Here is a 26,753-nt window from a genome sequence, read left to right as displayed (position 1 = left end):
TGGATGCTTCGCCTCCATGACTTAGTTAGAGAATTTTTGTTTTTTAAATTACTCTTCTCTCGGTATAAAAGAATATATAGCTTTCTCTGCACTGATATTAATATGCAAGTTACTGTTATTGCATATATTATTTCCTCATGTTATCTTTTCTTTTGTCAAAAAAATTAGTGTTCTTTTTTTTTTTTTGGTTTATGTAGGAATACGAAGAAAATTTAAAGTGGATATCAACAAATCAAGAATGGACACAAATGATAGGAGCAATAATTTAATTTTACATAATGAACAACATTTGTGACCTATATAAATTAATTTGATTTGCTTCTATATCTCCAGTTAATGCTTGACTTCACGCATAAAGACATTCTTGATTTCTTGGTTTATTAATTTGATACATTTCATAATGTAGGTTACAAGTTAAAAATAATTATAAGAATGTCTTTATGAGTGACCAAATGTAAAAAAGAAAAGAGAAATTCGTAAGTCGTGCGTAACGCGTCGTGATGTAAAAACACATTTTGCAAGTGCATAAGTACGTGCAAAAAGGTTAGTATATATAAAGCTTGTTATATTAACATCCTACATAATGTTGAGCACACGGTACATCACACAATTGCTTTTACAATTAAAATTTAGGGATATTTTGGATGTGGTCTCTAATCCTTAACATTCTTTGATTAAAATCTTAATAGTATTCAAATTTGATCAAAGTCCTTTGACTTTGTACACCTCACTATATTACTATTAATATTCATATTTTTATAGTTTTGACATTAATTGTTTGATATTTTATGAGATTTATAATCCTATAAATTTAAAATCCCTCATTATAATACTATTAGAAATGGTTACAATAAAAAAAATTCAAACATTTTAGTTCCGGTCCCTAATCAACTTAATTGTTAGACTGAAATCTTGTTTGTTTAAATATTTTGATTAAGGTCCTTAGCATCATTTAAGAAATTTAACTCATGCATTTATGCATTTAATGTCCTACAAATTATGAAATTTGAACAAATCCAAATTATATTTTTAAAATATAATAAATACTTAAAAATCAATTTTAGAGTAATATTGTTCTTCACAAAAATTATAGCACAAAATAATGTACCCACATAATTATTAACATATTTTAATAAATAACTATTGATATATTTTAAAATGTAAAATAAATACATATAATTGGCATGGGTATGTTTAGCAAAATTAAAAATGGGTACAAATAAATTAAAAAATATGGGTACAAATACAACTAAAAGTTAAAAAATATGAGCATAAAAAGGAATTAATATATGAGTACAACTTAAAACTGAAAAGAAAATTAGTACAAATTAAACAAAGGGTTGCAAATTAAAAATGGGTATGAACTAAAAATAAAAATATATAATAAAAAATTTAGCTATAAAAACAAATATACCAAATGTAACATTTTTAACACTAAATAAATATATTTAGAAATAAAAAATATTTTATTATTGAAATGTAATGATGTTTATTAAAATCTAAGAATATTGATAAAAAAAATTAAAATCAAAAGATTTTAATTAATGGAGTGAAAAAAATACGAATGAAACCGAATTTTTTTCCTTTTTGTTTTATTATTGAAGGACCCGACTAGAACTAAAAGATCAGATTTGTTAAGAGCATAAGATAAGAATTTACGAGCAAGTGGTTTGTCAAAAAAAAATACGTAGTCATGATAAAAAACAAAAAAAAAGTTAAAAAACCACGATGACCGGTAAAATTTTCTATAAATATTTTTTTTTTTGTCGGTGCGCTGGCTATAGCGATGGCAAATCAACCTATTGGGTTGTTAATGAGTACCCGTTAAGACCTATTTAATTTGATATCACCTTAATATAAAGGTGAGATTGGTAGTGGTGGTGATAGTGTGAGGTGAAATCAAACTAAACGGGTCTCAATGGGTACCCATTAGCAACCCAATGGGTCAATTTGCCACCTCTAGCTGGCTAGCCAAAAATATTATAAATGATAAATTTTTTATTGTGATCGGAATACGAGTGATACACCACTTGTTTTTATATAAGTGGTGAGAAATTTTATTTTTAAAGTTATTAACTTTTTAATACACATATCCTACAATTTATATACTAACACGTAATATACCACCTCATGTTCCGGTCACATTAAAAAATTTCTCATTATAAATAGCAAAGTTATGAAACTCCTCAACCCGCACCAGCACTTGATACATAAATCATTAACAGTTGGCTAGTTCGCTTCAGGTTTGAAATCTTTGAAATATGTCTTCTGTCGAGGTTCCACTATCTCAATCTTCAAACCCAAATGATACTTTTAATGTTCATTGGCCTACGCCTTCAGCCACTTTTTATTTGGGGCGACCATTTTCTGTCATATGCTGCTTCGGTAAGAATTCTTTCTTAGTACAATAAACTATTAATTTGATCCTTACAATATTATTATTCGACTGAAAGTAAGATTTGTAATTAAAAGAAAAACAATGGCTACTTTAACTCATTAAGAAAGCTAATTTCATCTCTATATAATTCAAAATCATTTTATCTAACTTTTCCCTTAACATTGCGAACATGTAACGAATCTAATTACCAAAGTTAAATTTACACTTTAGAAATTGACAGCATAAGGATTATGCATTTTCTAATGTGTTACCAGACGTATAATTATCTTATAATGCAGTCTATATCTTTTGTATTTGGAAACCTCCTCATTCAAACATATCATTAAGATTATGCTTTCTTTTTCTTTTTTTAAATCAATGTGATCCTCTGGAGGAAATGGATGCTGAACTTGAACAAGATGTACAAGAACTGAAGGAAGAAGTAAGAAGGATGCTAACGACATCGCTTGAAAATGTTTCACAAAAGCTGAACTTCATTGATGACATTCAGCGCTTAGGTGTGTCTTACCATTTTAGAAATAAGATTGAACAAATTTTACAGAAAATTCACGCAAACTTTGATGATTTGGATGACCTGTATACTGTTGATCTTCGTTTTCGATTGCTTAGACAACAAGATTATAACATTTTATGTGGTAAGTACTCTAGGATGGTGGTCCTGGTCATATAGTTTTTTTTTTTTTTAATCTAAATGTTTCTTGAGGTTCTGTATTTTCCATTTTCTTGGTCATGTAGATATATTCAACAAGTTCAAGGACGGTGATGGAAAATTCAAGGAATCACTCGTTGATGATGTTGTAGGACTATTAAGCCTGTATGAAGCCACACAACTTAGGATACATGGAGAGGATACTAGATGAGGCACTAACCTTCACCACCACTCATCTTGAATCGGCTACATACCGCTTAAGCTCCCCACTGGCAAAAACAGTAACCCATGCCTTAAATCAGAAGCTCCGAAAGGCTTTACCAAGGGTTGAAGCAAGATATTACTTGTCAGTCTACCAGGAACTAAGAGATTCACCGAATGAATCTCTCCTAACATTCGCCAAGTCGGATTTCAACCGACTGCAACGAGTCCATCAGAAAGAAGTAAGCGAAATCACAAGGTTAATTAATTACTCAACCGACCATATATATCACTTGCTAAAGCGTTGAATTCTCCACCTCTAGCTAATAAATAATTATGTTTGTAACTCAGATGGTGGGAGGATTTGGACGTGCCAAACAAGCTACCTTTTGTAAGAGACAGATTGGTTGAAATCTATTTCTGCTGGAGTTTGTCTGTCTACTTTGAGCTCCAATATTCCTTTGGTAGGAGGACATTATGCAAAGTTACTGCTATAACATCCATTATGGACGACTTTTATGATGCTTATGGAACATACGAAGAACTAGAGCTCTTTACTGAAGCTATCGAGAGGTACAAATATATCATTAGTTAGAAATCATCTTATATATAAACTATCTTACCTTACATCACCATCCGATCAAAGAGGGAAAATTAATCTAATTACACACAACTGATTTATATTACCTGATCAGGTGGGATTTCTCAGCCATGGATCAACTACCAGAGTATATGAAAGTCTGCTATGTTGAGAATTAAGCTTCTCACTAATTTGAATTTAACCTGCAGATGTTTTAGAATCCTGCAGATGACGAAGAAGATGAAGATGAAGAGTTTTTTCCTTATTTAGTAGTAGCCGTTAAGTTTAAATTTTGTAACGGCTAGTTTAGCCTTCTGTTTTAGGAAAGATGAACAGCTGTGCTTGTTCTTATCCCTATTGTACTGTGTTGCTGGATCCATTCCAAGTGGAAGGATCCCAGCGTCTGATGCACTAGAGGGCTGAGATTGATTCCTGAAATCACCCATTTCCAAGCCTCTATATGCTAGGGTTTTTTGTCAAAGAATACTAAGAAAAACTTTACTCTCTCGCCTCCCTGCATTTTTCGATTCCTTGAATCTCAGTTTTTTCAAAGAGCTAAAACCTTTACAAATTTAACACAAAATCGATCATGGCCTGGTACCATTTCAACATGCTATCGGGCGTTGTTGGATATATACAGTGAAATTCATGAAAAGCTTGCGCATGAGGGCAAATTATATCCCATGCACCATGCAAGAGAAGCGGTACTAATCCCCAATATATAAGTGCTTAGTTTTGAGTCTAAAGTTGTTCAAGGCCGGAAAAACATGCTGCAAATACTTCACAATATGAATAGAAGCAAATAATTATTTATATATAGCATTTAGATATCATTATGAATTAACAGTAGAAATGATTAAGAATTATTATAATCTCATGATCTGGTATGTGTCAGATGAAAAAACTAGTTAGAAGCTACTTCAATGAAGCCAAATTGTTCCGCCAGAAGCACATACCATCACTGGATGAATACATGTCTGTATCACTCGTGACCAGCGGCTACCTGTTGCTAGTAACCACATCATTTGTTGGAATGGAAGAAGCTACAATAGACTCCTTTGATTAGTTGTTAACTTCCACTCAAGCAGTGAAGGCTGCATCAACATTTGGCAGACTCATGAATGACATAGTAAACCACAAGGTACTCAATCGTATATGAAAATAGTATTAATAAGTATTGTCGAATGTAAAAAGTCTCACACTAAAAACCTGACAGAATAAAATATAACTCATATTAAGTGGTTTCATTTCTAAATTGCACCACTCTTTTATGACAAAACCTACACCTGTTGGGCTAACAAGCACGAGATTGCATTAATACTTATATTAATGGTCCTTTTTTAACTAAATCCTCATGCCTGACTAGTTTGAGCAAAATAAGAAAGAACATTTTGTCTCAGCTATGAACTGTTACATGAAGAAATATGGTACTACAGAAGAAAAAGAAGCGATAATTGAACTTCAAAGACAAGTTAATAATACATGGAAGGACGTAAACGAAGCGTGCTTCCAGCCTACAGCTGTCCCCATGCCCCAGCTAATTCGTATTCTCAATTTTGCTCGGGTCATGGAAGTTGTGTACAAGTGTGAAGATGGTTACGCTAATCCTGAGGGTGTGCTAAAAGATTTTATAGTTTCTATACTAGTGGAACCCGTGGCTTAATTAGCCTAAAATATCGACTTATTGTGATGCTTCTTTCAAAGTATAGTCTCCAGCGCCCAATTTGCCTACAAAAAATAAGGAGCTACCATCCGTTAAGACTGTAAAAATGTAATTTGGGTTGTTCGTTTGCTTTCACTACAACAAAAATGGGCTAAGAACACAATTGATATGTGCCCTTTGCATTTTCATTGAGCACAAATATATATTGGTGCTCTTAGATGTCAATGAACACAAAACTATCACAAATGTGCTTTTTGAACAAAAAGGCACATTAGTTAGTGTCTAAACAAAAATGTATTTGTGCCTATTAAAATTTGAACACCAAAGTTTGTGTCACTATTTATGGATATCCGTAATACTAATTTTTTATTAATTTACAAAAACACAAAAAACATTTTCGTGCCCTCTAATTTAATATATTTAAATCATTTGATTTTATAAGCACAATGTTTGTGTCTTCCTTCACCAGTCTAGACACCAATCATATTTTAGTTTTAGTTTTTATTGATCAAGGTGCCCTACACACACACACACACGTTTCATCACCATCACCTGGCAGATCCACTATTGGGATCAAGTGGATGTTTTCTAAATTTATTTTCCTATTCGATACTTTATGATGTCAAATTACAGGGCTTTACCAATTGGATCAGTTCTTGAAAAAATTACAGAGTCGAAATTTATTCGAATAAAAGTCAACAAACCAATAAAAATTTGTTTGTCAGCTTTTTGTCTTTACATTTAGCACACACACAAAATTAGATTATAAAATTGTGGTAAATAATGGTATGGAGCTGTTTAATGTTGTGCAATGTTCTAGTCTCAAAATAGGCTAGCAATAACGGAGTTATCACTGAAGAACTACATTGGTTTGCGACACCAAATTTCAGGGACTACATTAATGGATTTTCAATTTCAGTGACCATCTTGATTTGGTGGGTCAATTTCAGGGATCATTTGTGATAAAAACCCTTTTAATAATTATAAAATCCTTTGTATGACACCGATGTTAGAAATTGTGTCCAATAAATATTAATAAATAATAAATCACTCTATATCAAAATAATATGTTGGCACAATTATGGATTTGTGCCTGTATTCTAGTATAATATGTTTTCACTCCTTTACTATTTGTAAAGGACACAATTATTTATTTTTTTATTACTTTCTCATGAAACCAGCCCCACCCGCACCCACATTTTTTTTTAAAACCGCCTATTTTTTACCAGCCAATCCAGCCCATCTCCCTTCTCATTTGTTTGAAATTATCTTCTTTATGTAGAATTGGAGTGTGTGCCACTGAGGCCCACACCTCTGTTCCCTTCCTCTGTTCCCTCTTCTATCGATCTCATTCTGCTCTCAGTCGAACTCCCTCACTTCTCTCTCATTTGTTCCCTTCATCCTTATCTCTCTCTAGTCTCTTTTCCCCAAGCCACACAACTATTAACCACCACCTTCTCCGACGACTTTAAACACCAAACCACCACCATCATCGTCTCCAAACACGGGACTAGTGCCCAAACCCTTGACTCGAACCTAAAATCGGAGAACCACACGTCTCGAACCCGAGAGTATTCCGGCGAGTTCATCGCCTTCCCGACCGAGGTAAGGTCTGTAACTACCTTCGGTTAATTCCTTCGATGTTCTAAGTCGATTTCTGGCTTTGCATGAGAAAATTTCCACCACGTTTGCGAGATTCTAACGATCTCCACTATTCTGGTGAGTTGCAGGTTTTTCGAGCTTTTCCCGCCCAAATCTCGTTGAAGACGATGATATTGATACCATAAACGAACTTCTCACAGTCCTAGGAACCAGATTCGAGCTTTGTTGGTCAAATCTGTCATGGATTCGTAGAGACCCAAACTGGCCGTGACTTTCAAGCCATTTTCCAGCCACCTCCAGCCATCCATTGGCCTCGATTTAGGTAAAATCGAACTCCTCTTAGTCCCAGCTTCATTTTGATATATTGTGTGTTACGAATGGTTGATATTTGACGTTGATCTGCTTCTGTTTCGAATCCGACTAATAGGTATTGATTCATAACCTTTGAATTTGGGTTTCATTTCGTAACCTTGGCAGAAAAAGGTCCAGATTCCACATAGACCGTCTGATTAATTTGTTTGTGAAATAGCAAAGATGGGTTCTATTCTTATGTATTAAGATTATCTTGTTTTACATTACTATAATCATTGAATTATTGAGTTTACTAATGTTGTTGTGTAGGAGGATAGGGAAAAACTATTTGAAGGAATACTTAAACAGAAATGGAAGATCTTCTCCTGATGATCATCTTCATTAATTCGTTTATGGAGTAGCAGAGATTCGATGAGGTGCAAGGCTTGCTGGGGAAGAGGCATCATGCCAAAAATGTCTGCTTTCAAGTACTTTTTGCATTAGAGATGAAATATGTAACATTACACTATGTTTGTGAGATTGAGAATGTATTGTAGGATTTGTACATTTTATGAAAATTAAAAATAAAAAAAATAATAAAAAAAAACCTCAATTTCAGTTTCAATTTTTCAAATTGTAATTTTTTTTAAATATTTAATGCATGCAGGCACAATTACATTATTAGTGCTAACATGCCAGGAAAAGGTTGTCTGACAACTTTGTCAGAACGAAGGCACAAAACACCATTTATTTGTGCTGACATCATGAGCACAGAACTCAGTATTGTGCCCTTTTAGCAAAGGTAACGCCCATAGAGGGCACAAACACAAAGATAGTTGCTGCATTGTTGCTATTGATCTACGGGCACAATTGTTGGTGCTTTTTGACCTCAAAGGGCACTGATAATTTATTGTGTGCATTGCTTATTTTTGTTGTAGTGTTTCCATATGATTTTATTATCAATAAAAGAACTTCGGGAATAAATCATATATTAATTATTCTCAAGCACACTTGAACATGCTTGTATATCTGTTGGTGCTAAAATTTGGACAGAGCTTGGGCACGGGGTTCAACATATATTTTTCCGAGTGTTGTTTTTTTTTTTTTGTCTCCGTGTCACGAGATGGCTCTAGAGAAAGTGATAATAGGTGTGCTACTATTGGAGGTTGTCAACATACAATGTTTGTGCTTGAACATGTTTGTAAGTTGTGCGTTAATTTGACTTATGAATCAAATGATTGTGCACCGAGGACTCTGGTTTGGTTAAGTTCTTTTTTGTGCCTCAAGCTAATGAGGGCTTAATATTCAGTGTTACTTTGTGTATATTTGCCAAAAAGGTAAATAAAAGCGAAATAGAAACTAAAATGGAAACAAAATGTTATCATTTCATAATGAATTACAAATGTTCACAGAACTAAAATCTAGGCCCATGGGCTGAACTGCATAATTTGAAATGTAAATTTACTAGAAATGTAAAGAAAGCAATAAAACTCCTGCAAGATTCAGGCGATGAAGGGCGAAATAATGCTAAAGAACTCCACCTAGATCACTGGTGTCAAAATGAACTTAGTACAAAACATGCCCCTTAGAGAGGAAATTAGGTTAGTTGGAATTGTACACCAACCGAATCATACAATAATGTTTTAGATATCAAGGATCGTAGGCAGTGTTTGCTTGAAGAAAGGTTTTGAAATTGTAGTTGAAGAGCTAAGAGAGTTTTGCTAAAGAGCAATTGGGTTTTTGCTCAAAAGCAATTGGGTTGATTGAAGAGACTCAAGGTTTTGTTTAATCGTAGAGATTGAATTTGACGAAGGTCCGAGCCCTTTGAACCTTCACATCTCCAAAGTCATTGTGTTTATGTAGTTTTATGCATAAGCTCCGAGCCATTGGGCTTCACATCTTGATGCGAAAATTAACTTAACACACAAATTTAACCCTCTTTTGACAATTGTAGTATAAGTATAAGTAGGGATCGTTCTGGACCGGGGATTAGGAGGGCTTGCTAATAACCTCTAAACTAACTCAAAAACATAAAACTAAATTTAAAAACACTTAACAGGACTCACAAGACTCAAAGCAAACTTAAAATACTCAAAACAGCTTAAAACAACTAAATAAACTTAAACTAGACACTATGAATGACTTTAGACGAAAATTGATTTTTACTTGAATCAAAACATTTAAAAACACAAATTAAAACAGATTTGAAACACTTTGAAACAAGAAACTAAAAGGGGGGTTTTGATTTGGAGAAAGTTGTAACAAACAAACAAGTATGAAAAACTAGACAGATTATAAAACAAATTTGAGAAATAAGATGATGGATGGGATAGCTAGAGGCTTTTTCTCCACACATGACATGTATGCAAACAACTCGATTTCCAGTTACTACTTCATTGAATTATGAACGACAATGCTCCAAATTAACCGTGACATCACTAGTTAACTCTCAGATTTTCCTTGTTTTATTGGATTGGATGACATCATTCGACAACCCAAAACATTCTTCTAAAGTTCCCTACATGACATCATAATAGAGATACAATAAAATATCATTACGTTTAATAAAAATCATAAGCATTGACAAAACACTTGCAACTATGACATCATGTCACTCATGCTAGGAATTGAACTTAACGTGATCGTTTATAAGCGACCTTCACTACATGTGAATATAAGTTTATAATGATTATGTGAAACTTCCTTATATTCTAGCAACGGATTTATGCATGCCAATTAAGTGTCGACCCTTAATTAACAAATACAAATAAGTTATCAATCAAATAGTTAAGCCAATTGCATTCACGATTCAAGAGTTCATAACTGAAATTTATCAAATTATATTGCACACATAATCATGGCTTTGAAATCACTCCTAGCCAAAAGGGGTTTAGCCACTCATATTTACAACAAAACAAAAGAAAATGAATTTAAACATTAGAAACAAAAGAAAGAAAACACCTAAACGCTCCAACAATCCAAGTTGGACAGCAAGCACGTCCAAGCACTTTCCTTCCCTTCCTTTGCTACGGCACAAGGTGTTGGTAAGTGTTTGAAGGTTTGATTATATGGAGGAATGGATGTGTTTGGATGAAGGTTGTATTGAATGTGGGAAAAAGTGGAGAATTGTGTAGATGATGTGTGTGTGTGTTTTGGATTCATGTCCCCCATGATGAAGGGTGGATGAATGTATTTATAGGCTAGGGAGAGGTTGTAGTGGGTGGTGGTAATGAGTGGAGGTAGTGGTAGGTGAATGTGTTTGGTGGTTGAAATGAGTGGATGTAGTGGTAGGTGAATGTGTTGGGTGGTTGTAATAAGTGGATGTGTTGGGTGAAATGAGTGGATGTAGTGGTAGGTGAATGTGTTAGGTGGTTGAAATGAGTGGATGTAGTGGTAGGTGAATGTGTTGGGTGAAATGAGTGTGCTAAAATGGTTATTTATAGGGAGAGGATGATGCACAAACTTCAAATTTCATCCATTCATTTTGCTTCAAGCATATGTTATCCATTACATGCCCAAAAATGCTCCAAAATGCACTTCTTTGCCACATTAACCCTTTGGACCTACAAACACACGAAAATAACTTAAAAAACTAAAATAACTACAAACTAACAACATAAATGTCAAAAAACAAGCTAACTAAGTCGCATAAATATGCTTCTCTCACATCTCCAAAGTCGTTTTGCTTATGTAATTTTGTGTAATAATATACACGTAAATCTTCCTCTTACACACAGTGTAGTCAAAATTTTCAAATGAGGTTGTATTATCAGCCAAAAAAAACTTCATTTGGCCATTTCATCAAGCAACTAGTAGGCATCTATCAATTCCTGTCAACATATGTTGAAAGTTTATTCTAACATATGTCGACAACTACTATTATTTGTAGAGGCTTGTTGAGGGTGGATGCAGGATATTGTGGAGTAATGTTGAAGACTGCCAAGATTTTTCAACTAAAGTATTTCATCGAGCAAATGATGCAAGCAATACAATCGCACACAAGAATGGAGAAAATGAAGACAAATATGACTAAAAAAATAAAAGAAGTAAGAGAATGAGGTTGTAATTTAGTTTGGCTTAATTGTTTATAGAAGTAAAAACAATACACAAACAAATATACATAGGGATAAGGTTTTGAAGTTGTTGGAGTAAAAAACAACCAATAACCCTATTCTAGCTCTGTCATTGCTCACACATAGCTAAACATCGCTGAACATTTTATATGTTTGTGTTACTTCTGCTGCGAATATTTCCCACATCCATCAAAACTGAATTGGTCTTTCTTTCTATCAGTGTGTTTGTGTGGCCTCATTAACTAGGACTGGGTTAGACTGAACTACTTATTAATGTAGTTCTCCTATGTTTGGCCTGTGTTGGACTAACCTAAATGAGACTAAAGAGGACTCGCGTGGACTAGAGAGCTCGCTAAGAACTAAGACCCTCCACAAATCACGGGACTAGCTAAGACCATCCCAGCATCATGGCGGTGATTTGCTTCAGGCGTTGTCGTGACCGCCATGGATGCTAGGCTCTTGCAAACTTCAATTCCCAACGCTTCAGTCCACAACGCATCAAGGCCTCCAATACCCACTCTCGATTCGAACAATTTTTTCCGACCAAATCCCTGAAGAAAACTGCTCCATCCTCTCCAAGTTTCCTCTTCTTCTGCAACCTCTCCCATTAGGTAAAGACGATTGTTTTCACTTTTGTTCATCAATTTTTAATTTTTTTTACATTGGTTGTTTGGTGCTATGATGTTGCTGATTATGGTCATAAAAATTGGGAAATTCTAAATAATCAAAATATATGGTTTTCTGAAAATGTAGTAAATTGGGATTGTATATGGTTTGTTGATTGCATAATGTTCTTGTAAAGAAAGGTGGTTGTATAATGTGCATTAATTAGGAACGACAAATAGATCACAACAATGTTCTTAGATCCTACATTTTGCATGTTTTTCAAACTTTGTGGAACAAATGGCCTTCTGCTGTTTGGTTTTGGATATATATTTTTTGGTAGGTTGAATTCGGATTCGGAAGTTAATGTGCTTGGTGTGTCATACGGTAGTGAATAGTTGGGAAGTGGCAAAGATAGTTTCTTTCATTGATTTCATGGATTTCGATGAAAATCGAAGTATTCGGTTAGAAATTAAGTTGAAACTTGAAAATGAGTTGATTATTCTGAAATAACTTATTTTCATCATTGGATGTGTATGAAATGATTGTTGAATTTCAATGATCCTGAAAATTATGTGCTTGTTGTATTAGGATTTTGAGAAACTAGACTTTATGAAGCTCATAGCCTTAGCTCAAAGGGTATTGGACTAGTTAGGGAATTGGGTAGAACGAGGTTCAAATCATATTCTAAATAAAACGAGTTCTGTTTCTGCAGGGTTCAGATTTGCGTGGTTCGATGGAAGGCCTTCCTTTTGTTTATATATTCCCAGTTGTGCACGAATGCCATATATGTGAGCTGTAATATTCTTTAATTGGTTCGTTGCAGTGAGTACTCCATGCAGCTCAATGCTTCTCGTAATAAAGTTCTTCAGTCTCAAAATGATGTGGTTAACTCCATGAAGGAGGCAGCATCCAAGGAGCTTCCGCCAAGTAAAATGATAATTAGGTGTCCTATGAGAAAAGTAAAATGATAATTCAAATTTTGATTAGAAAAGTAGTATTAAGGACGAAGAATTGCGTGTCCTAGCATGTGATGCTCGTATCTATTTCCTATCAAGTCCACAATTTGATGCAGATGCAAGGCTTTGGATGCAGATGCAGGGCTTTTGATTAGATAAGTAGTATTAAGGACAAAGAATTTGGATGCAGATTCAAAGCTTTGGAGTTTGAGTGTTGTTTTGATAAATTATTAATAAATAAATCGAAAAGCTTGGAGCTAAATTAATTAATTGTTTGTCTATATATGTACTTTGCAATGACTCTGCAATGGCAGTAGTCTGGTGCACTAGGTTCAGTTGTTTGTTTTTGCTTAGTTGTTTAGTTATTTGGGTTGGCTCAAATGGTTCTATTAGTATACTTGTGACATATCAATGATGATCAGCTGTGCAATTTAGGATTGAGAATATAATCATGCACATGAATATAAGCACGCGAAGATTATATCACACAATTGCTTTGTAATTTTGGGTAAGATTGTATTCAGCCACCATTGACCACTGATTCTAGAAACTGAGACCAAGTAATTTTGCATCTTTGTATCTTTGTGTTAGGATTTCACTATTCCAGAACTTGCTGTTTCTATGATTTGCATATTGATTTGTGACAAAGCCTTATGGCTTGAGTTTTCCCCTGTGAGCAGGTTCTGCCTCATCAAACTGCATTCCCTGATTGTTTCAAACAGGGTTATGAACTTATGGTTCCCTTTTGATGGAGGAGGTCAAGCGGATCACTAGCAGGGAGCATAGATCGAAAAAGATTGATGTTATGCGGGAGTAGGAACTCATCATTACTATAGGAAATTAGGTTACAAGCTTGAAGGCCTTACATGGTGAAAAAATTTGTATGACGAGATAAAAAAAAAAAGTTTTCATGCAATTTTGTAACATTATCCTAAGCAAGTTGTAACTTCATTGCATAACCAGTTTATTTGTTTTGAGATTCCTAATACACATTTCTTTTGTTGAATTCATGAGTTCTTTTCTAAATTTGGTATATATTTTTCATAATTATCTTAATAAAAAATATATTTAAATAGAGTTACTTTTATTATCCTGCCTCTTATCACCAAACGCTTCATTAAGGCAGTTTAGCTTAGTCTAGTTTAAGCCAGTACAATTTTGTTCTAGAAACTAGTCCAGTTCGAAATAGTCTTGTGCAACAAACGCATATTAAGTGAATTGGTACCCAAGGCCAGTCCTACCCCAATGCTAACAGGGCCACTGTCAGGCCCAAAACTGATGGGGGCACCAAATTTGCACATATTTACATGTAAAAAAAATTTTATTGCTACAGTTTCCCCGCGTCTTCGACACAGTAAAGTCTAACCGACCACTGACCCCATTAATACATGAGTGATTCTATCAGCAGTTCACTGCTACTGCTTTTCTCTCTGTAAGCTCCGATGTCGTTTTCTTCGTTTAGGGTGTGAGTTTTAGGTGATCTAGCAACTGGGATTTGGTTACTATTTGTATTTGGAATGGCATATCCTTCCAGTTGCTCTGCTTCTGTGCCGTCATTGCCACCTCCATGCCCAACTTCGCCGCCGCTGTATCCTGATTTTTATTGGTAGGCGCAAAGAAACTGCCAGGTTTAGATGCTTGAGGGGGAGATTGGATTTCTTGAGGTAACTAATTTTTCTTCGTTTTTGTCAACTAATTAATTATAATCTCTTTTGAGTTGGTAATTTAAAAAATTCAAGTCCTTTTTTACTTCGTTTTTGTAAATCATCTTGGATTAAGACTCTAATCTTTTAATTAAGTTGGACTGGAAAAAGCTTAACTTTTTATTTGATCTCACTAGCTTGATTCTGTGTGAAAAGTGAAGGGGTGGGACTTTTATTTTTATGAACAATAGGAACGTGATTAAGAACACCTTCCCTTGAGGGTGTGATCATAAAGCTTGACAATTTGCTGGTTTAACATTTTGCCTAAAGTTAATTAACATGGAAATGATCAGTTCAAGTTATTTGCTTCAATGCAAGTGACCCTTCACCACAATGGTGGAAAGGTGTTGAGTCATGACAGCGTGGGTTCAAATTTCATCAGTGCTAGTCTAACATCTAATCTAACAAAATCTATCATTTGACAAAAAAAAAAAAAGGTTATTTGCTTCAAAGAAAATGCAAGAAGATTATTCTAAAAGGTTAAAATTTGAAGGAGTTTTGCTTCATGTGGTTATATATAATTTTGTTTTGATTGTTTGGGGTTTAAGTACTATGTGTTTCCCGTAGTATGTTTTTTCTTCAAGTAATATAATATGCGCCTGAAGGCCTAGCCTCCCAGCTTCAACTAAATTCTAGTTATTAACCATAAGAGTGCCGAGTGGCATAATCTCTGCTATGACATGTGTAATGATCTTAGGGCGTGTTTGTTTGACCTTCTTAGGGGGGACTGGACTAGACTACACTAATTGGTATTGTAGTCTGATGTTTGGTAGGGGCAAGGATTAGGTTTAATGGGATTAGATCCGACTCGCACGGATTAAACCCTTCGCTAGCAGTTCTTAGCGAACCACCCAAAAAACGTCCGGATTCGTAAGACCTCCTCCCTCACGTCGTCCTCCTCATCCTCATCTCTGCGTCCTGCTCGCCGTCAGCTGCATCCTGGTCGCCCTCATCTGCATCCTGCTCCTCATCTGTTCCTCTCGTCGTCCGCTCCCTCGTCTTCACGTAACAGATCTGCTCGCCCTCATCTGCCTCCAGTTGTCTGGTAAGCTTCGATTGTTCGAATTTTTTCGTCGATTTGGGTCGATTTGGGCGGATTTTTTTCGTCGATTTGGGCGTATTTGTTTTGGGTTTGAGCTTTATTTGATTCTGCAGTTGAACAAATTTTAGGGTTTTGATATTTAGGTGAAATTGAGATTAGAAATTGGGGTTTTCATAAAGCTTGGACTTTGGGGTTTGAAATTGACATTAGAAATTTGGAATTTGGGGTTTTCATAAAGCAGTGTGTGTGTGTTATTACAAAACATAGCTTGCTGTTGCTCTGGCCTTCGATTAATGGTTGATTCTGTGGGATAAGTTTGTATATCTTTTGATTCTGGTTTTCTAGGGTCTGTAGCTTTTAGATTTTAATTTCTTAACCAGTCAATTGTTGATTTCGATTGTGCAGTGTGAGTTATTACAAAACATTGTTGAGTTATTTGATTTAGGTGTGTGTGCAGTGTGTGTGTGTGCAGTGTGTGTGTGAATGAGTGTGTATGCAGTGTGTGTGTGTGTGCAGTGTGTGTGTGAATGAGTGTGTATGCAGTGTGTGTGTGAATGAGTGTGTATGCAGTGTGTGTGTATGCAGTGTGTGTGTGCAGTGTGTGTGTGCAGTGTGTGTGTGTGTGTGTGTGTGTGTGTGAGGGTAAGAGTGTGTTGCACTCTGTCCCCGTGTGTGTGTGTGTGTGACAGTGTATGCGTGTGAGTGTAAGTGTGAGTGTGAGTGAGTGTGAGTGTGAGTGAGTGTGAGTGTAAGTGTGAGTGTGAGTGAGTGTGAGTGTGAGTGAGTGCAAGGTGTATGCAGTGTGTGTGTTTGTTGCACTCTGTCCCCGTGTGTGTGTGTGTGTGACAGTGTGTGTGTGTGAGTGTGAGTGTGAGTGTGAGTGTGAGTGGGTGTGAGTGTGAGTGAGTGTGAGTGTAAGTGTAAGTGTGAGTGAGTGTGAGTGTGAGTGAGTGTGAGTGAGTGTGAGTGTGAGTGTGTGTGCAGTGTGTGTGTGTGTATGCAGTGTGTGTGTGTGTATGCAGTGTGTGTGTGTTAGTGTGTTGCATTCTGTCCCCGTGTGTGTGTGTGTGTGACTGTGTTTGTGGGTGAGTGTGAGTGTAAGTGTGAGTGTGAGTGTGAGTGTGTGTGCAGTGTGTGTGTGTATGCAGTGTGTGTGTGAATCAAGCTGTATGCAGTGTGTGTGTGAATGAGTGTGTATGCAGTGTGTGTGTGTGTGTGTGTGTGTGTGCAGTATGTGTGTGCAGTGTGTGTGTGTGTGAGTGTGTATGCAGTGTGTGTGTGTGTGTGTGCAGTGTGTGTGAATGAGTGTGTATGCAATGTGTGTGTGAATGACTGTGTATGCAGTGTGTGTGTGTATGCAGTGTGTGTGTGCAGTGTGTGTGTGTGAGGGTAAGAGTGTGTTGCACTTTGTCCCCGTGTGTGTGTGAGTGTGAGTGTGAGTGTGTGTGCAGTGTGTGTGTGTGCAGTGTGTGTGTGTGCAGTGTGTGTGTGAGTGTGTAAGCAGTGTGTGTGTGTGCAGTGTGTGTGTGAATGAGTGTGTATGCAGTGTGTGTGTGCAGTGTGTGTGTGTGTGTGTGTGTGTGAGGGTAAGAGTGTGTTGCACTTTGTCCCCGTGTGTGTGTGTGTGTGACTGTGTTTGTGTGTGAGTGTAAGTGAGTGTGAGTGAGTGTGAATGTGAGTGTGTGTGAGTGTGAGTGTGTGTGCGGTGTGTGCAGTGTGAGTGTGAGTGTGTGTGCAGTGTGTGTGTGTGTGCAGTGTGTGTGTGCAGTGTGTGTGAGGGTAAGAGTGTGTTGCACTCTGTCCCCGTGTGTGTGTGTGTGTGACTGTGTTTGTGTGTGAGTGTGAGTGAGTGTGAGTGTGAGTGTGTGTGCGGTGTGTGCAGTGTGAGTGTGAGTGTGTGTGCAGTGTGTGTGTGTGTGCAGTGTGTGTGTGCAGTGTGTGTGTGTGTGTGTGTGAGGGTAAGAGTGTGTTGCACTCTGTCCCCGTGTGTGTGTGTGTGTGACTGTGTTTGTGTGTGAGTGTGAGTGAGTGTGAGTGTGAGTGTGTGTGCAGTGTGTGTGTGTGCAGTGTGTGTGTGTGAATGAGTGTGTATGCAGTGTGTGTGTGTGCAGTGTGTGTGTACTGTGTGTGCAAGGTGTATGCAGTGTGTGTGTTTGTGTACTGTGTATGCAGTGTGTATGTATGCAGGGTGTATGCAGTGTGTGTATGTATGTATGCACTGTGTGTGTACTTGCATGGTGTGTGTGGTAGTGTATGCAGTGTGTGTGTGTGTAGTGTATGTAGTGTGTGTGTAGTGTATGCAGTGTATGTAGTGTGTGTATGTATGTACTGTGTTTGCAGTGTGTATGTATGTACTGTGTATACAATGTGAATGTTTTGTATTGTGTGGGGTTGATGCTGAATTGCAATTTGTTGTGGTTGTTGGTTGCAGAGAAGAGGAGCATAAACGGAAGGCTAAGGCTAAGGCTACTGCATTACAGGTGTCCTTTAATTTCCCTTTTCACATGCAATGCCTAGCAATGATAGCAATCCTGATACTAGTGTTCTTAGACACATGTTTATAGATGTATAAGAGTAGAACATTTTGAATATGATGCCTCGGGTTAATGAATTTTTTTTTTTCAACGCCACCTGTATATTTGTTGCCTCGGGTTAATGAAATTTTTTTTTTCAACGCCACCTGTATATTTGTTGCCTCGGGTTAATGAAACTTTTTTTTTTCAACGCCACCTGTATATTTGTTGCCTCGGGTTAATGAAACTTTTTTTTTTTCAATGCCACCTGTATATTTGTTGCCTCGGGTTAATGATAACTTTTTTTTTTCAACGCCATATGTATATTTGTTGCCTCGGGTTAATGATTTAGTTAATTTGTTTTTTGTTTTTTTTTTTGTTTGGATAGATATGGATCGAAGGAAGCTTTTATTGATCTTATTGTTAGAGATGTCTTATTTGGAGACAATTTGTATTTGTACGATTCTTGTGGTGATGATGCTACGTGGCAAACAGAGACATGTTGAACGACCCACATTGACTAACCGTTCACTTATTAGACGAGAGATTAGTTTGTGTTATCTGAATGGTATAATAGGGAATACTGATACTGAATGTGTTAACGAATTGAGAATGGATAGAAGGACTTTTGGCATATTATGCGACTTACTTCGTCAAGATGGGAGGGTAAAAACTGATGGTTTGGTGTCTGTAGAGGAACAGGTGTGTATGACTTTACAAATATTAGCACATCATACTAAGAATCGTAGTGTTGGCGGTAGATTTTATAGGTCGGGAAAGACTATAAGTAGGTATTTCAATAGCGTATTGCAAGGAATTTTGCGATTACAAGGTATCCTACTAAAAGTCCCCCAGCCTGTGCCTATTGATTCTACAGATGCTAGATGGCGATGTTTTAAGGTATGATGAGAAATATTTTTCATTTTCCCTAAGCTTTAACTCTTCATTCCCTTTGTATAAATTAACAAAAAGTTTTTTATTTTTTATTTTTAAGAATTGCTTGGGAGCATTGGATGGAACACACATTGATGTGCATGTACCTGAAATTGACAAACCAAGATACCGAACAAGAAAGGGTCGAGTCGCAACTAATGTGTTAGGTGTGTGTTCAGGAGATATGCAGTTCATATATGTGTTTCCGGGGTGGGAGGGTTCCGCATCAGACTCTAGAGTGCTACATGATGCAATTAGTAGGCCTAATGGTTTTAAGGTAGCAGCGGGTAAGACTATTACTTAGTCTCAACTTTCTAAGTTAGGTTTGGTTCTGTTTGTCAACTACAAAACACTAATAAGGTCTGTTTTTTTTTTTCATTAGGTTGTTATTACCTTGTAGATGGTGGTTATACAAATGGTGAAGGATTCCTTGCACCCTATAGAGGAATACCTTATCATTTATCTGAATGGGAGGGACGAACACCTTCTAATAAGGAAGAATATTTTAACATGAAGCATTCTAAGGCAAGGAATGTAATTGAACGCTGTTTTGGCTTGCTAAAAGGAAGGTGGTCGATACTAAGGAGTCCATCTTTCTATCCGATAAGGACACAAGGTCGAATAATTACCGCTTGTTGCCTACTACACAATCTTATTAGGCAAGAGATGTCAGTAGATCCAATGGAGAATTTGCCAATAATAGAAGATGGACAAAATACAGAAGAAGGTGAATATGTTGGTAGTGTTCAATCATCGGACCAGTGGACTGCAATGAGGAATGATATGGCTCAGGAAATGTATAATGAGTGGAGAGCAATTAGGAACCAGCAACCGAACTAGCTATATGTTTTAATGATAACATTTTATTTTAGTATTCCTTTTTATCATGCATTTGTTAGATATTAGCACAATGATTGGATGATATGCAAATTAATTGGATATTATGCAAGTTGATTGGATATTATGCAAGTTGATTGGATATTATGCAAATTGATTATTTGTATGGTATTTTCCTTCATTAAAATATTTTTTGTTTAGGTATGGATAACGAAAATATTTTGAATGCTACTCAAGAGCCAAAAGGAAGAAGGCGTAAATGGGAAGCATTTGAGGAAGAAGTATTACTAGGAGTTCTTGAGGATTTTGTTGCTCGGAAGCAACGGTGTGACACCGGTGCTTTCAAACAAGGTACTTTGGTTGAAATAGCAAAAGCTGTCAATGTTTTATGTCCTCATTCAAATATAAAGGCAAATCCACATATTGAGTCCAAGTTGAAGAAATGGAAAAAAACATATAGTATGGTCGTTGACATGATAAACACAAGTGGATTTGCATGGAATGATGTCAAAAAGTGCGTTGAAGTTGACAGTGATGACGCATGGCAAACTTATGTGCAGGTTCATATCCTATTTTATTTATGCATTAGTTATATTCTTGCTCCTATATTTGTTACGCATGCTAAATTTTAGTTTTGCTATGTTGATATAATCTTAGAGAAATAAAGAAGCCGATGGATGGAGAAGCAAGCCTTTTCCACTGTTTGATAGATTTGCATATATATTTGGAAAAGATCGGGCTACGGGTAATGTAGCCGAAACCCCTGCTCAAATGGTGGAGGAACAAAGTCATGATCATGTTGGTGAAAGTGATATTGGAGGTGATAATTTTGTTTCTTCAATGAACCAACAAAGCCAACAAAGCACCCCATCTGAAAATAGCCAAAGAAAGAGGAAAAGAGCTGTGGGAAGTTCAAGTGATGGAACCGAGGCAATTATCAGTGGACTGAAAGATTTTTATGTTGAAAGTGGGAAGAGGATGCAAATGGTAACTGAAGCTTTAGTTCAAGGTACTGCAGATCATACTGACATAGCTAATGAACTTGAAGCAATGGGTCTCTCTCCTATGGATCAAATTGATGCATTGTCTCTTATTTTGGATAAACCAAAAAATGTGGGAGTGTTCAGGGCAATCAAACCGGAACTCAAGAAAGTGTTCGTCCAAAAGCTTCTAAGCGACAACGCAAGCGGATGAGGATTTTTGCTAATGTTAACATGGATGTATTTTATTAACGTTAACATGGATGTATTTTATTAATCATACAATCTTATGTTATGACTTATAACTTAGCTTTGCACTAGTATTTTGCCTTATGTTAACTAGCCATTTTGTAAATTATGGAGATCTATTTTGGCTATTGTTAACTAATGTTAACTAGGATTTTCTAAATTATGGAGATCTTATGTACTTGTATTTGTTGAAGTTGCATGTATTGACCACTATTATTTTTCTTCTGTTGGGTGATAGAGTTTAAATCAAGTTACATTTGTAAATTAAACCCAATTCTATTAGCAGGTAATAGAAACAAAACAATTGTCAATTTTTTTTAAGATTCATAATATACATGGTAAAAATATGCTCCAATTAACCCATATCATGAGATTTGTAGCATTACTCTATTACACAATGGCAAAAATTTGTAGTCCTAGTCTAAGCAAACACAAATCTGGTGAACAGTACTGTTTTTCTTATCCTGCTTCTTAGTCCGAGACTGCACCAAACGCTTCACTAAGTTAGTCCAGCTTAGTCCAGTCTAAGCCAGTCCAGCTTAGTCCCGGCAGCTAGTCCAGTCCAAGACAGTCCGGCGCAACAAACGCACCCTTAAAGTCTTAGTTGTTACAGTTAGTTACAAGTTTGCTTGGTGGTTAAGTATTGTTGGTTACTATATATAGCAAGTTAAGTCATTTCCCAATGCAATCAGAATTGCTACTGCTGTAATAATAAATATCTTCTCTCTTCTCTGTGACTTTTCGCTTTCTTCCTTTTTCATTGCTGTTTGTTAAGATGGTATCAAGCCCGGTTTTCGCAATTTTTTCTTGGGAACGAAGCTAAGCTGTGCTGCGATTGTGTTTCTGAGGAGTTTGGCGAGCAGATTCGACTCATCGGTTGATCGGAAAGTTGCTGCGAAATCAGGTGTTCTTGGACTGTATGTCTTTATGAGTTTTCTTTGAAGATTTTTGAAAATTGTTGATGAATTTGGATTAGGCACGAAGCCATCATTGACTGCTTGATAAATCTTGGAAATTGTTGATGAACTGTGATAAATCTTGAAAATTGCTGAAATTCTGAAGGCACAAAGCCACATCTCTGTCTATTCTGTGAAATTTGTTCAAATTGAATGGAGTCTTGAGAAGCATTGTCAAGCACGAAGCAAGAAGTTTGATAAATTTGTGAAAAGATTGAAGCAGTTGTGATAAAATTTTGTGAAGAATGCGGTAAAATTGATGAAATTTGGTCCTTTGTTATCTGAATTCAGGAAATTTGTTGAATTTTGAGCACGAAGCTTTAGAATCGTCACGATTGAAGTTTCTTGGTGATTTCTTGATAAGTATCTCTGTGTGATTCATTACTGTCAATTGTTTACTGTTCAAGAAGTGTGATAATGGGGTATTCTCCACTCAAGATCGATGGTTTGCTAGGAATGCTTACAATTCGTCTGCAAGATGACAATTTTTGTGAAATGGTCCTTTCAATTTCAATCTCTGTTGGAAGGTTATGATTTGTTTGACTACTTGATGGTACCAATATTTGTCCTCCAAAGTATGTGGTTTCTTTGGAAAGTGGTGTTACAAAGGAGATTACTGTGGCTAATTGTGAATGGAATAAGGCTGATAAAGCATTACTCAGTCTACTGATTGCTACTCTTGGAGATGAGGCTATTGAATATGTTGTTGGAAGTAAAACTGCTCATCAAGCCTGTACGCAACTGTTTCAAGGGCAAGAATCAATCACCTCAAGACTGAATTACACACTCTCAAGAAGGGAGTAGATTCTATTGAGAAGTATTTACTCAGGCTCAAGCACTTGAAAGGCCAATTACTTGCTGCAGGGGAAACAATTTCAAACAATGACCTTATTTTTGCAGCCTTGGCAGGTCTACCATCAGAGTATAACATGATCAAGACTCTGATTTTAGCAAGAGAATCAGTTATTACATTGAAGGAGTTTCGTGCACAGTTGTTAAGTGCAGAAAGAACAGCTGAAGAATACAACTCTTCTCTGCAATTTCCTATGACTGGAATGTTTTCTCAGGGAGAGTCTTCTGCCATGGGTGCAAGTAGATAGTACTATCAAGGTGGCAGTTCAAACAGAAATGGATCGAATAGTGGTCAATTTTATCAAGGGGAATATTCTGCAACAGGTGCAAGTAGGCAATCTTATCAGGGAAATCAATCTAACGGTGGAGTAGGTTTTGTTGGTCAATTTCCAAGATCAAATGGCACTGGACCAAGTGGTGGAAACTTTTCTCAGGGGGAGTCTACCTCAGCAATTTCAAGCTCATAGAAAATCAATGGTTTCAATGGTCCTAGATTCAATTCTAGACCAAGATACAATGGTAATAATTCAGGGAACTTCAACAACAAAAGCAATGGTGGCTTTAATGGCTCTTCAGGCAATAACAAGGGAGGTTCAACATGGGGAAATTGGAATGGCAATACTGGTCAAAAATCACACATCATCCCTGAGTGTCAAATTTGCAACAAAAAGGGGCGTACTGCACCCAGTTGTTATTACAGGAATGAGCAACTACCTACTTCTAATCCAGCAATCCCTGAGTGCCAAATCTGTGGAAAATGTGGACACACTGCCTTGAATTGTTTTCATAGAGGAAATTATGCTTTCCAAGGAGTTCAACCACCATCATCTCTCAATGCTATGACTGCTCAGTCTTCCATGGAGTTCAATAACAATTAGGCTTGGATAATGGACACTGGAGCTACTCATCACATGATTGGAAATAATGGAGATTTGGACATGGTGACACCACTCAAAGGAGATCAAAAGATCACAGTGGGAAGTCTTCCTGTCAAAAACACTGGTTCTTCTTCTATCAAAACAGCTATTCTTCAAGGTAACAAAGACAATTCTCATGACAGGAAGGAGTAGTGGGGGATTATATCATATACCAAAGCAGCTCTTCTTCAAGTATAATCAGCTAATGAAGTCTACACCAAAGGCATTTCTTGGACAGCTTGTGAAAGCATCTTTGTGGCATCATAGGTTACGACACCCTACCAATGAAGTACTCCATAGTATCTTATCCAACTTTCAAATCACATATAAGCCTGATATAAATAAACATGTTTGTAGTTACTGTTTTAAAGGAAAGATGTCTAGACAGGTATTTGAACCTAGAGCTGTGAGATCTGTACAACCTTTTGAGAGAATTAGTAGTGATGTATGGGGACCAGCCTCAGTTGTATCAGTTGAAGGTTACGAGTACTATGTGAAGCTTTATTGATGAATGTACAAAATTTACATGGATTTTTCCATTGATATACAAGTCTCAAGTTCTAGATATGTTTGAGAAATTTTATGCTTTTATTCATACTCAATTTCAAGCTGTTCCTAAGTTCTTTTAATCAGATGGAGGTGGTGAATATATGAGTATTGCTTTTAAGAGATTTCTGGATTCAAAAGGTGTTGTGCATTTGGTTTCATGTCCATATACTCCCTAGCAAAAGGCATATTTTAGAAACTGCAATAACTATGTTGTCTATAGCTCATTTACCATATAATTTTTGGTTCCATGCATGTGCACATGCTGTTTTCCTTATCAATAGAATGCCCTGTAAGTCATTAGGTATGCAGTCTCCAGTGCTATCTGGAGTTCAAGCTATTTGGAGTTCAACCAGTGCTATCTACATTAAAAGTGTTTGGGACGTTTGTTTATCCCTATCTTAGACCATATAATTCATCAAAGTTAGATGCTAAGACAGATCTATGTGCATTCTTGGGCTACTCACTTGGATGCAGATGGGTAATTTGTTATCAGAGAGTTAAGATGTTGATATCCAGACATGTGATTCATGATGAACACACATTTCCTTTTCATCAAAGTGAGATTAATTTTCAGTCTCCAAAGGGTAATGGGATCAATTCTAGTTCACATCCAATCCTTGTTCCTTATGTTCTTCCTTGTCTCAGTAATGAAAATAGTACATCTCTCCCTAGAACAAGATCTCAGTCGGTGCATGTAGTGGATCAAATGGGTTCTCATGATGGTGTTATACAAGATCAGTCAATTACAGCGGCTTCAAGTTCTTCACAGGATTGTTCAGTTACTCAGAATCAAGATATGGTCTCTAGTACTCAGCAACAGGTTTCTCCCACTCACACTCCATCCCTCTCTACATCAACTTACAACTCTTTGTTGCATGTCCAGAGTTCACCCCATTAGAGGTAATTCTTCCTCTTAGTCTAAATAATGATTCAAGTAATATTAACAATTTGAATTCAGTTCATCCTATGCAAACTAGACTAAAATCTGGTGCTATTCAAAGACAAGACTATAGTGCCTATTCTGCTTGTGATTCCACTAATGTTGGTTCGGATTCTGCTACTAAAGATATATCATTCTGTGGTTACACTGCTCTTCTAAGCATTACTAAATCCTCTGAACCAACATCTTACAAATCTGCTATTATATGTGAAAATTGAAGAAATGCCATGGTTGAAGAATTCATAGCTTTACAAAAACAAGGAACTTGGGAGTTGGTTCCTCCACCCTCAAATAGAAATATAATAGGCAACAAGTGGGTTTATAAAGTTAAGAGAGATCAATTTGGCAAAGTGTCTAGGTACAAAGCTCGCTTAATGGCTCAAGGGTTCAGTCAAGAATAAGGCCTGGATTATGAAGACACATTCAGTCCTGTTGTGAGGCATATCACAGTCAGAATTGTTTTAGCTCTTGCAGCTTCAAATAAATGGTCTTTTAGGCAGCTTGATGTGAAGAATGCATTTCTTCATGGAGATTTACAGGAAGAAGTATTCATGAAACAACCACAAGGCTTTCAAGACCCTAAGCATCCAGATTATGTGTGCAAACTAGTGAAGTCTTTATATGGTCTCAAACAGGCTCCTAGGGCATGGAACTCGAAATTTACAACCTATTTGCCAACTCTGGGATTTCAGGTTTCATATTCAGCTCCAAGTCTGTTCATCAAGGCCCACAATCAAGATGTGGTTATACTTCTACTCTATGTCGATGACATAATAATCACTGGTTCAAATCCTCTTTTGGTTCAACAAGTTATCACAGATTTGGGAGATGCTTTTTATATGAAAGACATGGGTTAGCTCACATTTGTTTTGGGCTTGGAGATTACTTATAGAGAGAATGGAGACCTGTTTATTTCCCAACAGAATTATGTCAAAGATATGCTAAAGAAGGTAGGTATGGAATCATGTAATCCATGTCCCACTCCTTGCAAGCCACATACGCAACTTCTCAAAGATGAAGGTGTACCAATGACAGATCCCAAGATGTTTAGAAGTTTGGTTGGAGCCTTGCAGTATTTGAACATTTACACGTCCTGATATTGCATTTGTTGTGAATTATGCATGTCAATTTATGGCAACACCTACTGATGAACACTATCATTTGGTCAAAAGGATACTTCGATACTTGCAAGGAACAATATCATGTGGTCTCACTTATTCCAGCACATATCATATGGGAATCACTGCATTTAGTGATGCAGAT

General features: G+C 36.5%; 2 protein-coding genes, 2 long non-coding RNA genes and 1 pseudogene across 4 annotated transcripts; all 5 read left to right on the top strand.

The window, feature by feature from the left end:
- Window positions 1–2,636: 2,636 nt before the first annotated feature.
- Window positions 2,637–5,619, top strand: LOC126594217 ((-)-germacrene D synthase-like; annotated as a pseudogene).
- Window positions 5,620–6,811: 1,192 nt separating this feature from the next.
- LOC126594220 (uncharacterized) lies at window positions 6,812–7,843 on the top strand. Its single transcript, XR_007613179.1, has 3 exons — window positions 6,812–7,096; window positions 7,222–7,415; window positions 7,715–7,843. It is a non-coding gene; the product is annotated as an uncharacterized LOC126594220 (long non-coding RNA).
- Window positions 7,844–11,670: 3,827 nt separating this feature from the next.
- On the top strand, window positions 11,671–13,289 carry LOC126594223 (uncharacterized). The gene is made up of 2 exons (XR_007613182.1): window positions 11,671–12,068; window positions 12,776–13,289. It is a non-coding gene; the product is annotated as an uncharacterized LOC126594223 (long non-coding RNA).
- Window positions 13,290–15,593: 2,304 nt separating this feature from the next.
- Window positions 15,594–21,349, top strand: LOC126594215 (uncharacterized). Its single transcript, XM_050260434.1, has 4 exons — window positions 15,594–15,767; window positions 18,196–18,244; window positions 20,249–20,607; window positions 20,705–21,349. Exons 3-4 carry the CDS (start codon window positions 20,251–20,253, stop codon window positions 21,239–21,241), a joined length of 894 nt encoding a protein of 297 aa, XP_050116391.1. The 5' UTR covers window positions 15,594–15,767; window positions 18,196–18,244; window positions 20,249–20,250; the 3' UTR covers window positions 21,242–21,349.
- LOC126592276 (protein ANTAGONIST OF LIKE HETEROCHROMATIN PROTEIN 1-like) lies at window positions 18,238–19,514 on the top strand. Its single transcript, XM_050257988.1, has 2 exons — window positions 18,238–19,177; window positions 19,272–19,514. Exons 1-2 carry the CDS (start codon window positions 18,539–18,541, stop codon window positions 19,512–19,514), a joined length of 882 nt encoding a protein of 293 aa, XP_050113945.1. The 5' UTR covers window positions 18,238–18,538.
- Window positions 21,350–26,753: the final 5,404 nt, after the last annotated feature.

Source organism: Malus sylvestris, chromosome 12 (genome assembly GCF_916048215.2).
Source record: "Malus sylvestris chromosome 12, drMalSylv7.2, whole genome shotgun sequence".
Taxonomy (NCBI): Eukaryota; Viridiplantae; Streptophyta; class Magnoliopsida; order Rosales; family Rosaceae; genus Malus; species Malus sylvestris.
Note: the sequence above shows the minus strand (reverse complement) of the source record. Positions and strands in the feature narration are given on the sequence as shown.

Bases quoted from the DNA above. Each gene is read 5' to 3' on its own strand.
- LOC126594215 (XM_050260434.1), top strand. From the start codon at position 20,251: ATGGATAACGAAAATATTTTGAATGCTACTCAAGAGCCAAAAGGAAGA. The intron at 20,608-20,704 runs GTTCATATCCTA...ATATAATCTTAG, and splicing joins CATGGCAAACTTATGTGCAG to AGAAATAAAGAAGCCGATGG.
- LOC126592276 (XM_050257988.1), top strand. From the start codon at position 18,539: ATGCCACCTGTATATTTGTTGCCTCGGGTTAATGATAACTTTTTTTTT. The intron at 19,178-19,271 runs GTATGATGAGAA...TTTATTTTTAAG, and splicing joins CTAGATGGCGATGTTTTAAG to AATTGCTTGGGAGCATTGGA.